This window comes from Capricornis sumatraensis, chromosome 14, assembly GCF_032405125.1.
Source record: "Capricornis sumatraensis isolate serow.1 chromosome 14, serow.2, whole genome shotgun sequence".
Taxonomy (NCBI): Eukaryota; Metazoa; Chordata; class Mammalia; order Artiodactyla; family Bovidae; genus Capricornis; species Capricornis sumatraensis.
Genome location: NC_091082.1, coordinates 86614116 through 86626355, shown reverse-complemented (window position 1 = coordinate 86626355; position 12240 = coordinate 86614116). Strand labels below are relative to the sequence as shown.

Below are 12240 nucleotides of genomic sequence, written 5' to 3'. Positions count from 1 at the left end.
TTGGATGCTGGGTGGAGGGTGGTTGCCACGTTCTCGCCTGCTGTGAGGAGCTGGTTGAGAACCAGTGCCTGTGCGTCCAGAGGGCAGTGAGGGGTGGGGGACGCAGCGCCTGAGCTTCGCCAGGTCTGCGTGAGCTCGGGTTGCGAAAATGTACTCTTGTGTATGCGCTATTTCTGAGTAATTAAAATCGTTCAAAACCTAATGTGAAGATTTCCCAACGTTAGTAAAGCAGAGTCAATTAATAATATAACGAACTCCCATTTATCCATCATCTATACTTAGTAATTATTGGCATTAACCTTTGTTTCCACAGTTTATTTTTTCTTTAGTGAAATATTTTAAACAAAATCCCAGGCTTCGTAACGTATCACTTCTAAATGTTTCAGAGTGCATCTCAGGGAAAAAAACCAACCTGGACCGTTTTCTTCTATAGTTGTGTGGCTGCACCGCTGGTCCTCAGCGCCGCCCAACCACGTCTGTTCGGAGTCCTCCAGCTGCCCCCGCACTGCTCTTTAAAGCCCGCCTGCTTGTGTCCAGATCCTGTGCGGCCTGCGCGTCGCATTCTGCTCTCTTAGGTTTGTGCGGGCCCCTCCCCGCCCTGAGCTTTTGCTCAGTGGTGTGAGTGGCCTTTGCTCCCCGCCCTGAGCTTTTGCTCCGTCGTGTGAGTGGCCTTTGAAACGACTGCTCCTCCTCGTGTTGCGCTTAGCTCGCTCCTGACCCCACGTTTCCCGCAACACGCAAGTTCAGCCTTGACTAGGATGCTGGCTTCTGTTTTGGGTGAGAACACCTTGGCAGGTGACCTACAGCCCCGAGGTGGAGCTGACCAGGGAGTTCCGGGGGACGGCGGTCCTCCACCGTCCACTGTTTCCCCCTCGTCACTGGGAGATAATCTCACTGTGAGGCGGCCTCGGGCTCCTGTCAGCTTCCACCACACGGCTTCAGTATCTGTCCATCTAACAAACACCCACCACTGTGGTCTGAGTCATTTCATTAGCGCCTGCAAAAGGAGATTTTCTATGTCTATTTAAAATAAATTTTTTCTCTTAAAAAGTTGATAAGCTTCACATGATGTGAGCAATTGCCTTCTTAGTGGCCCGTTCCCCGTGCAGACTGTGACACAGGAAACCCCCCAGAGGACGTCCACACTGGTTTGTTACGTTTCACAATAACCTCCCTGTTTGCACCACACAGTGGGGCACCCTCGGCAGGCTCTGCTGATGTGTCTTTCCTGGCACAAGTCTGAGAACACAGGGTGCGTGTGATCTCCCGGTGTGGGACCCAGAGAAGCAGCTTCCTGAATGTCAGAGAGCATTGGTGAAGCAGCTGAGGCGTGAACTTTGTTTGCAGACCCCTCGTAAGTTGTTCGTCTTTCTCTGGCCTCCTGTAAGTGTTGTTCATAGCAGTGGCTGGTATGCTTGAGTTTGTGTGTATCTGGAGAGTTTTGCCTTGACATTAATTTTTAATGGATGGATATATGGTTTTACCCTTTGCTGGGTGCATTTTATAAAAGTTTATATATTTAAATATATATAAGTAAATATATATCATACATGTAATAAATATATATTTAAATATTTATTTTTTAAGAGCAAAAACTAGGTAAGTCTCTGAAGAACAGGCTGGGCGCCCATTATGGGATTGTGGGCTCTGTGGGCTGACGGGGAGCAGAGGGGTCCCCTCACCAAGCCCCCCCGCAGCTGCCTGGCTGTCCAGCAGTGGACGCAGCACCTCGGCAGAGCAGTGGCCACAGGGAGGCCCTCTGTCTGTCCCACTGCAGGGGCCACTCTGGCCTCTGCAGGACGCTCCAGGTCCCAGGGACCACACGTCCTGGGTCTGCTCACAGGCTTGCCTGTGTAATCAGTGATGTACAAAAGTGACTCGGTCACAGGACAGACTGCTTCGTGTGATTTTCAGTTTCAAGAAAAAGAAAAACAGAGCTTTAGCCAAGTTAAAGGTCCACACGGTTTATGTCCCTCTTTGATGCCGTGAGTTTACAGCTCTGATCTTTCTGTGTATGGGGCGGAGACTCAAGGGATCAGCTTGTCCTGAGGAGGGGTGGGAGTCTTTAATTTCTCTAGTCCCATGGTCTTACACACAGGTTGGCACATGGTAAACGAAAAATAAAAACCCGTTGAATCAGTGATTTTGAGAAGAGAAATCCCAAACTGAGGTATGACTCACTTCTATCTAATGAATGTCTTTCTTGGGTTTTTTGTTCCCAATAATTACAGCAAGCGTGCAGTGCTCATGCTGGGTCATACTGCCCTTCACAGATGAACACGACTAGCTCTCACACTCCCTTCGTGATAAAAAGCACTGGAGGTGAAAAGAGATGAGTGGCAAAGGCGGTGAGGAGAAGACTGAGTCTTGGACCCACGGAGCAGCTGGTGTGTTTCATACTCAGTACCTTGGGTCTAAAATAATAATAATTCAGATTCACAGTCTATTTGATTTTCTGACAATCTACCACCTACATGCCTCAAGAGAAGGAAATTGATTTTCTTGTGCAATAAATGAGACAGGGCAGATTCATCAGCCTCTACTCTCCTACTGTAAATGGATGACTTATTTCTACTCCTGCGATAGAGAAAGAGGAGGACCTGCCAGTTACCAGCGTTTTTATGGTTTTTTTTTTTCCTGGCTACAACAAATAAAGTTCCTGAAACAATAAACTGAAAATAGGCAGTGAAGCAGATGAAGCATATTAAGTCCCGACTATCTTTTCCTGAACTTTCCTTGGTTAGCAGCTATCTAGCTGTAGTTGTACAGAACTTCTTTTTCAAATTCACATTCTAGAACACAAAATTATACTTAATTTTGCTCATCATTTTATATGAATAAAATTTGAAATGAGTTTAAATTTTGGAAAACAAACAATAAAACACTGATGACGACTCTGATGAGCGCTTGGTTACGAGGCTGTTGTGCTCCTTTTCAAAGTGCTTTGTTGTTGAAACTGCTGCTACCGGAGGAGGTGGGGGGGTTTCCCATTAGAAGGAGCAGGAGGGTGAGATGGGTCACCCCGGCCCGAGGGCGGGAAGCCCCGAGGAGGGCCGGCCGGGGTGGCCTCGGGACCCCTCACCCAAACCAGCCCTGAAGTGGGAGGAGGGGACGCCCACGGGCGGCAGACACCGCAGAGCGGGCGCGGCCCTGCGACCATCTGGCTGTGGAGCCCTGCTCGCTACACGGGGCAGCCTGGTCCAAACGCCGCGGGGATGTCCACGTGGCAGCTAAGAACACGGCTCATGACACCTCCTGGAGAAGGAAAGGCAGAGACCCTTGCAATGGCAGCAGCGTGACCCGGGACCATAAGGAAGGAGGGCCAGGGGCCAGTGAGACCATGAATGCAGCGCGGTCAGGCTGCAGGGACCTGGGCCGGCTTTTACCCTGCATGGGCCCTCGTCTCTCTTCAGGGGGATCACAGGCCTGGGGAGGTCTGAGGCAACAGCTCCTGTAAAAACCGGAACTTTGAAAAGACGCACGAATTGAGCCTGCCCTCCAGCCTGCTACAATGCCCTGTGGGCACAGCACGGGGCGTGGGGACAGCCTGGGTGCAAGCAACTTGCTTTAGGGTGTCTGGGCGCTGGGAGATCGGAGGGGAGACAGCAGTGCGTACACCAAAGACAGTCATTCTCAGAGCAGGGCGGCTAGATTAATCACCCCCCACCCCCCACTGTCTGGCACCTCTTCCTGGGGCAAACCACAGCCTCGCAGACCTGCAGGTGCTTCGCAGGCAAAGCCGAGCACCTTCTCCAGCTCCCCCCCAACCCCCAGCGGGAGAGACCGGGCAGCCAGGGGCGGGGTGGGGGGCTGGAGGCACCTGCCTCTCCCAGGCCTGACCCTGCCCTCAGCACGCCTGGGACGAGGCCCACTGCCCCTCTTAGTCGGCTGCCCAAGCAGTGTCTCCTGGCGGGGGGCAGGGAGCGGGTTGTATTGGTTTGCGTTGCTCAGAGAAACAGGATATACACACAAGACGCTTATTATAAGAAACTGCCCTCGCGGTCACGGAGGCCGGGAGGCCCCGGGGTCTGCACACGGCGGGCTGGAGGCCCCGGAGGTCCCCTTCCCCGTCCGGCGGGAAGCAGGAGAGGCCTGGTGTCCCAGCTCCGAGACCGCCTGGTGGAGGGCCGTCCGCGCTCCTCAATCTTCGATTCAACTGTCATCCGAAACACCGAACAGCCTGTGACCAGGCGCCTCTGGCCCAGTCAAGCTGACGCGGGAAGTTAACCGTCCCGCTGACCTTCTGAGAGCAGCGGCAGGTCCAGCGGGGTGGCCTTCCCCCCGGGGCACCCTCTGCTTCAGCGCTGACGGGTGAGAAGCACGGAGGCAAAGCTGGCAAGCCAGTGGAGGCGGGCATGGGCTCGGGCTGTGGCCCAGGGTGTGGGCTTTGAAGTCCTGCCCTGTGTGTCGCTCTGTCGAGTCAGCAAACCTTGGCCTCTGAGTTCCCATCTGTAAAATGGGGGTAATGATACAAGTCCGCAAGGCAAGTTCCCCGAGCTTTCCAAGCCTCAGTTTTTTCGTCTGGTGAACAGGGAGAATGCTACTGTACCCGCCATAAAGTTGCTGGGAGGGTGATTAGGAGACCTAAAGCCCTCAGCACCTCTCCTGTGGTGTGTACTCAGGAAATATTAGCCATTATTTTAACACCTACTTCAGAGCAATATTGTAATGATAACATTGTATAACAAAGGTCTTTGAAACAATATGATAAGATGGTCATACTGTATTTTTTTTAAAACTTGGGAAGACACCAAATTGGCAAATACTATTTTTACGATAATAATGCCTGCTGTTTGTTAAGGGTGTGGTGAGCAGGCACCCACAAGCCTCTAGAGAGAATGTAATTTTTTTCACAATTTGGCACAATGCACCGAAGTCTCAAATTGTTCATAACATCTGATGAATAATTTCACTTCTAGGAGTTTGTCCTAAAGAAAGAATCAGAAATGAAAATAAAGATTTTTGTACAAGAATGTTCATCACAGAATTACTTAAAAGAGTGTAAAATTAAAAAAAAAAAACTTTAAGGGCTTGTTAAATAAAGGTGGTTACATTTCATATGTAGCCAAATGCAGGCCACAAAATACTATATACACAGCATACGTTCAACGGGACTTCCCTGGTGGCTGAGACTCAGTGCTCCCAACGCAGGAGGTCCAGGCCAGGGAATCCTGCACGCAACAACTAAGGCCACATAAGTAAATAAAAATAAATATTTAAAAAAGATGTATTCAATAAACCATTACTGAACTCCGATTTTGTGCCAGGCACTCTTGGGCACTCAGTAGACCCAGTGTTGGGTCCCACATAGCTTGATCACAATTTAGCTGGGAAAAAGCTTACCTGTGTTTTATTATAATGTAATGTAAGGTGCTCAGTCGTGTCTGACTCTGTGGCCCAGTGGGCTGCAGCCTGCCAGGCTCCTTTGTCTGTGTGTATTATTAAAATACATAGAAAAAGAAGGTACATTTTCACGGTGGAATAATGAATGTTTTCGATATTTTTCCTTTATATTTTCTTATGATTTCTTTTTTCAAAAAACAAAGAACCTGTATTACTTCAAAAGTCAGGGGGAAGCTTACACTTTTTGAGGGAAAGGCCAGGCCTAGGTGACCAGCGGTGAGAGCTGGGTGTCGCACGGGAGGGGTGGCAGGGGCGGGCAAGCCGGGATGAGAGGCAGCACAGAGGCTTGAGCTGCCCTGCGCTTCTCTGTGCCACTGACCGAGCTGCTTCCAAGCCGGGTCCCAACGAGGGTGAAATGAACTGATCACTCCTGCCTGCCCCCGGGTCAGGAGGACCAAGGAAGCCCCCTCTGTGTGCCTTTGACAAACACCTGCCGTGCTGCAGGACCCCAGGGTAGCCTTCCCCGGCCTGGCTCTCCCCGTCCGCCTCTCGGAAGAAGCAAGACAGGCCTTCTGCCCTGCTGGCTGGTGATGGACGCACACAGGGGTCTCACGCCCACTCTCCCGAGATGCGAGATGCAAGGGCGCCTTCAGTGAGCCCTCCGGTGACGGCAGGAGGAAGAGCGGTCGGACCTCCTCACCTCCTCTTCCCGCCCACCCAGCGCCTCTGCTTTCAGCTCCTGGGGGTCTTTCCACCCTTTGCCCCCTTGGACGGAGCTGGGGGTCTTGGCGGGGGCAGCAAGTGGTCAGTAACTTCTTGCAGGTACCCCAGCCGAGGCAGGGCAGGATCTAGACCCCGCGGCTCTGACAAGCGGGATGTCCCCACGAGGTCCAGAGTGGTGCGGGGCTGAGTCATATCACCGAGCCGAGCTTCTCCCGCCCTGCCATTCCCGTGAACTCTTCAGATCACTCACCCTGGGCCTGGCGACCACACGGTGCCCTGAGACAGGGCCCAAGAAAGCCCAGAATTAATCACCAGCTCAAATCAGAATCACACAAGCCAACGTGCCCGGCCTTTGCCCAGAGGTTGACCTTAAAAAAACCCAGAGATGCTCCACCCCATCTCCACTGCAGGCCACAGCTGGGGGATGGTGGGGGGCAAAGGGCGGGGCAGCGGGCCGGGACGGCTCACCCCAAGGGCAGGGCTCCTGTGGTCTAAACCCGCAGCTCACAAAGCACGTTCGAGGACACGGCTTCGCTTGACCCGTGAGGAGCCCGAGCAGAGCGGACAGAAGCGTCGTCCTCCACGTGAACAAGGGGGGCTGGGGGCGTCTGGCCGGGGTGCCCCGGGAAGTCCCCACTGGGGTCAGGCCAGCTCTTGCCTGGGTCCGCCGTTAGCCTCAGCCTGGGGGCACCATGACTGCTCCTTGTTCACTGCCCTTAAAGAAGGCTCCTAGAGGGGCTTCCTGGGGGTCCAGTGGCTGAGAGTCCGCCTGCTGGTGCAGGGGACGTGGATTTGACCCCTGGTCCGGAAGACCCCATGTGCCTCGGGGCAGCGGGCCCGTGCGTCCTGACGACTGAGCCGGTGGGGCTGGGCTCCCCAGGAGAAGCCCAGACCGCAACTGCAGAGCGGCCCCCGCCCTCCGCAGCTAGAGACAGTCCGCGCTCAGCAGCAAAGACCCAGCTCAGCCGATAAGCAATCAATAAAACTGTTTAAAAAGCTCATAGAAAATTTCCAGACAGAGAAGTGGAGGGGCCTTCCTTTGCTGTTGCCCTTTTGCAGATCAGACAGGCAGCACAGCACCCGCCCCCTGCCCTTACCCTTCCCACCGTTTCTTACGATTTCATATTACAACGGGATCACAACAGTCACTCCCCCGACAGGCGCTTCATGCATGTCCCCTTCCCCACCAGGCACAGGGGCCACAGCAGGGGCAGACATCCTCCCTTGACTTATGGAGCTCACTTTCTGATGGGAGAGACAGACAGAAAACAGACGGCTTCCCGTTAGTTGAGGAGAGAGACACCCATGGCGCTTAGCTTGTGCCAGAGAAAGAAAGAAACAAAAGGTGGTTTTACCCAAAGCACTCTGCGGTTCCTAATGTTTTGCACCACCAGCACCAATGCTAACAATGATTCTATGTCCTGCAGGCTTGAAGTGCGTGGGTGTGCACTTACCTTGAGCAGTTGCTACCCTCTCTTTTGTTTCGCTTACCAGCATTTTCCAGTCTCCCAGCAGTGGGAGGGAAATGCTGAGTTTTGATAACTTCTGGTGAGGTAGGGGGTTGGAGGTGGAGAAGCTTCCTTTCCATCTGTCTTTGGGGAGCTTGGTGTACCAGCAAATCGGGAGAAGCAAGGTGGCAGGCCTTAAGATGGGGGCTTCATCGGAACAGCCCAGGAGAGCACCTCTGCTGTGAGCTGGGGCCTCGGCATGTGACTCGGTCATTTCTTGTCTCAGAGAGTGACGGGGAGGTTCCGAAGGGCCACGGTGCACTGACCTCTCCAAGACTGAAGCGTCTGGAATCAGTCCTGCCAGCCCAGTGACCCCACGGCTGCAAGGCCTGCCTCTCTTGGGGTTTGGGGGGACAGGCCTGGGTGTGTTTCTTCCCAGTGTTACCTCCTAGGGCAGCAGATGGGCGGTGTGAGTCTGCTCTAACCCAACGGCCCCAAAGGCTGCCCTCCATGCCTGGAGCAGGCCTGGTGAGATCGGCTCTCCAGGAGAATTTCTGAGTTCTTTCCTGCACTGACTGACATTTCTTTAGGCCATATCTGCTTAAAAGTATAAAGGCTGAATTCCCAACCCCTCCAGAAACCTCCAAGGAACACGGATGCCCTTCAGCATTTGTCCTGGACAGGCCCAAAGGGAGTGAGGAGAAAGCTCCACCAGGATTTGACAGCCGCAATGCCACACTTCCGCTTTGAAGTGACACCTGGCTGGCAGCTGCGCTCCAATCTTTTTCCCCTCCCTCTCTCTCTGAAACCTCCAAAATGGGAAACGTCCTTTAAAATAGGAAGAAGAGAAGACAGGCTGCCCTCCCGGGGGGCCCACAGCGGGGCCGCTGTTCTTAGCCCAACTTGACACCAAATCCCGACCGCTTTGAGGTCAGCCTCAACTCCTGGATTGAGTTTTGTCTGACCCAGTGATCAAGTGGCCCCCTCACACTCATTTCAGTCCCTTACACTCAAGTAAAGGCAGACACAGCTGTCGGGTGAGGGCAGCAAGTGTTTATTGAGAAAGGGGAACTCACACTTCGGGGCCCAGTGTCCCAGCCGGTCAGAGCATCCGAGTGCCGGGGACAGATGCTGGAACCCTCTGTCTGCAGGGAGGCACCCGCCCAAGTCCAGGGTGAGTCCTGCGGCTTCTTGGGAGCTGGGGAGATGAAGGACGGGCCTCCTGGGGTCGCTGGCAGCAGGAAGGGGTGAGCGCGACAGCACCGTGCTCCCCACGCTTTGGTGAGTGTTGAAATTGAAGATGCGGACGCGTGACTCAGCACAGCCACCAAGACGGCAGAGCGCAAAGGTCCGGGATTCTTTGGAGAGGAGCCAGAGAGTTCGGCTTGGAGAAGGTATTTCTCAGCAGGCAATGGCGACTGTAGGGACCAAAGGTAACGGGCCGCCGAGACGAGAGTGGCCTCTGGGCGCCTCTCCCAGGGCGCAGAGCAGGGAGGCCACTTCCCTTTCCGAGCCCGGGTCGGTGTGGCAGGTCCATCTCGCAGGATGTTTACTGCGCTGGAGACAAAGCTCAGGTGCGCACTGGGCGGAGCAGGAGGAGAGCGGGTCTCGGGAGCCGGGCCGGGGGTGGGGGGGACGCTGGAAGAGCTGAGATTTTGGGAAAGCTCGTGAGGGAGACCCCGGGAGGCCCCGCGCACCCAGCGGAGCAGTCCGCTGCGCTCGGGGAGGTGGGGAGGCAGGCGGCGGTGGGGGGCGGCCCGCTTCGCTTCCCCGCGCCACCCGCAGCCCGCGGGCCGAGCAGCTACGGGCCGACAGCCTTGGGGGCGCTCGCCGTCTGGGCTCGGCCGCCCGCGCGGGCCGGGCTCCTGAACGGGGAGCCGTCGTCGCCGGAGAGTGATGACGCCGAGCTGCTCCAGCGCGCCGGGCGGTCGGCGCGCCCGCAGGCCCCGCGCTGCCGCAGCTGCGCGCGGAACGAGCGGTCCAGCAGCAGGTAGATGAGCGGGTTGGCGCAGCTGTTGACGAAGGCCAGGCAGGTGGCGACGGTGAGGCCCCAGCGCAGCGCCAGCAGCAAGTGGCAGGGCAGCGGCAGCGCGCCCAGGCTCGCCAGGTGGAAGGCGGCGCGTAGGGCGCAGAAGGGCAGCCAGGAGCCCACGAAGGCGCCCTCGACGGCCAAGATGATGCGCAGCGAGCGGCTCCGGGCGCGGCCCAGGTGCGGCGGCCCGCGCAGGCGGCGCGACACGCGGCAGTAGCAGACGACGGTGACGGCCAGGGGCAGCACCAGGGTCAGCAGCAGCAGCAGCAGGCTCAGGCCCTGGAAGGCGTCCGACGGCTCCTCCCCGCACTGGCTGCCGTGGCCCCCGCCGGGCAGCGGCCGCAGGCGGCGGAAGGCCAGCGACGGCAGGCCGGCGGCCAGCGCCGCGGCCCACACGCCCGCGCAGGCGGCCAGCGCGCAGCGCCGGGAGCGCGGGGAGCGCGCGGCCAGCGGGCGGCCCACGGCCAGGTAGCGGTCCACGCTGAGGCCGGCCAGCAGCAGGGCGCCCGCGCAGCGCGTGCCGGCCAGCGCGAAGCTGCTGAGCTTACACAGGCCCTCGCCGAAGGGCCAGCGGCCACCCCGCGCCGCCGCCGCGGCCCACAGCGGCAGCGTGAGCAGGAAGCCCAGGTCGGCGGCCGCCAGGTGCTGCACGAAGGTGTCCACGAGCCGCCGCGGGCCGCGCGCCCCGGACAGCAGCCACAGCACGAAGGCGTTGCCCGGCAGGCCCACGGCGAAGGCCGCCAGGTAGAGCGCAGGGATGTAGGCGTGGCTGTAGGGCAGGTCCCGCGCCGCACACAACTGCTCCGGCTCCAGCTCGCCCGGTGCGCCCGACCCCGAGTAATAGTCCCAGGGCGCCGTCCCCGCGCCGGGGCTCCAGGGCTCCGTGGGGCGCATGGCCGGAGACGCCCGGTGGCGGACGCGGGGCCAAGAGGGAAGGTGGCTCTTCACGGCCCGTGCCCAGCCCAGCACCTCCCTTCCTGCCGCCGCGGGCCGAGGCGAATGGGTGGGCAGGAAGGGGTGGGGGCGGGGGAGGGGCAGGTGCCTGGGAAGAGAGGGGGGCGAGATTCGCGGGGGGGGGGGGGGGGCGGTGGAGGGCGAGGGACGTGGCTTCCCAGCTGGGTCTTTGGAAGAAAAGCTCTCGGCTGGATCTCCGCCCTGCCTCCCGTGGGAGCCTGACCTGTCCCTCATCAGTCACTGGTTTTATTTAACTAGGAGTGTCAACGGTTTCAGGGCCCGGAGGCCCGGTAGAACAGGCGCTCAGAGCCTCAGTGCCTCTCACCCCTTCTTGGCTCCCGGCTACTGTGTGTCTCTCTCTTAGGATTTTCCCCAAGGAGGTGCCAGCTGCCAAGATTCCCCTGGCCTCTTTGCAGAGCCGGCGGGTGGAGGGAGCCTGCCCTTGGGGGCCTCCCTACAGTCAGGGGCTAAATACCAGACTCTCCGATGGCGTTAGCTTCCTGAGCTGCTGGGTCTGGTGTCTTAGCCCAGGGTGGCATTTCTGACCAGCTCAGGTTCTCAGGGAGCCACGGGGAGGGTTTGCACCTGAAGAGGGAGGGTCAGCCTGTCCAGATGAGGCAGCAAAGCCTGGAATCTAGACCCCAGCCCTTCCCCACCTTCCTTCCTGGGCAGAACCTACCTATGGAGCCTATGGGTGCCAGGCTCGGAGCGCAAGATGGAGCAGGACTCAGCGGCAGAGGCATCGTCCTCAGCCAGGAGTCGGGGGTTTCAGAGGAGGACGGGACCCCTCGTGGACCGAGAGGCAGGGGTCCAGAGAGAAGGGGGGGCATGCAGCCTGGCCTTGGAGGGGGCAGGGTCCCCGAGGGTGCTGGGCGTTCAGTCGGGCCCCAGCTCCTCTTAGCACGTTCTCCCACGAGCCGCTGCAGTGAGCTGTGACAGTGAGCCCTCCACAGAGCCGTGCCTCATTGTCACCAGGAGTGGATGAGCGGTTGGGTCATCTGGCGTTAAAAATTCGAGGCAGGTTATTTTTCCATTTTATTCCGTTCAGCCCTGTTACAGCAAGCGCCTCCGTGTGGCAGGCCCCGTTTCGGGTGTCACAGGAGATGCCGGTTTTGACCTTGGAGGGTCACTAATCAGGCCCCAGAGACAGATTTGTGTGTCCCACGTGCAGTGGCCGGCGTGCCAGAGGTCACACGTCCTGGTGTGAAGGTTAACGAAGTCCCCCTGGAGCTCGGAGGAGGGGGCAGCCCCTCTGACTGAGGAGGAAGTCCTGAGTCTTTCCCGGCACCTGAGGTGGGGACTGAGAGGCCCCCGGGCACGCGGAGGGGGCAGAGCCCACCTGCGCCCCCAGGGCAAGGCAGTGCCAAGCTGTGGAGGGACACTCAGAGGCCACAGCGGAGCCCCGCGGTAGGCTGCTGTTGCGTGTGCAGGGGACAGGGAGTGTCAGACAGGGGACCGGCAGTGGGGACAGAGAGGAGCAGACCCATCCCAGAGGCCCGAGGCGCGGGGCTCTCGCAGCCGAGCAGGCCTGGGCGGCCGGCGGGAAACGACGCAGGCACCGTCCGCCCATCTGTCCACTGAGGCCGGGGCCGCAGAGAGGCGTGTGTGTGTGTGTTCTGTTCTGTGTTGATTGGAGATGGGTGACGGAATAATTCGTGATCCACGCCAGGCCCTTCTGAGAGCGAAAGCAGCATTAACAACCGTTGACCTGGGCCATCAGGCTGGCCTCGGCCGAGCAGA

The 12240-nt window shown here is 57.9% G+C and overlaps 1 protein-coding gene across 1 annotated transcript; it reads right to left on the bottom strand.

Moving 5' to 3' along the window:
- Nucleotides 1-9315: 9315 nt before the first annotated feature.
- Nucleotides 9316-10440, bottom strand: GPR25 (G protein-coupled receptor 25). The gene has a single exon (XM_068985800.1). It carries the CDS (start codon nt 10438-10440, stop codon nt 9316-9318), a length of 1125 nt encoding a protein of 374 aa, XP_068841901.1.
- Between the last annotated feature and the right edge of the window lie 1800 nt (nt 10441-12240).

Coding starts and splice junctions, on each gene's coding strand:
- GPR25 (XM_068985800.1), bottom strand. CDS start 10,440: ATGCGCCCCACGGAGCCCTGGAGCCCCGGCGCGGGGACGGCGCCCTGG.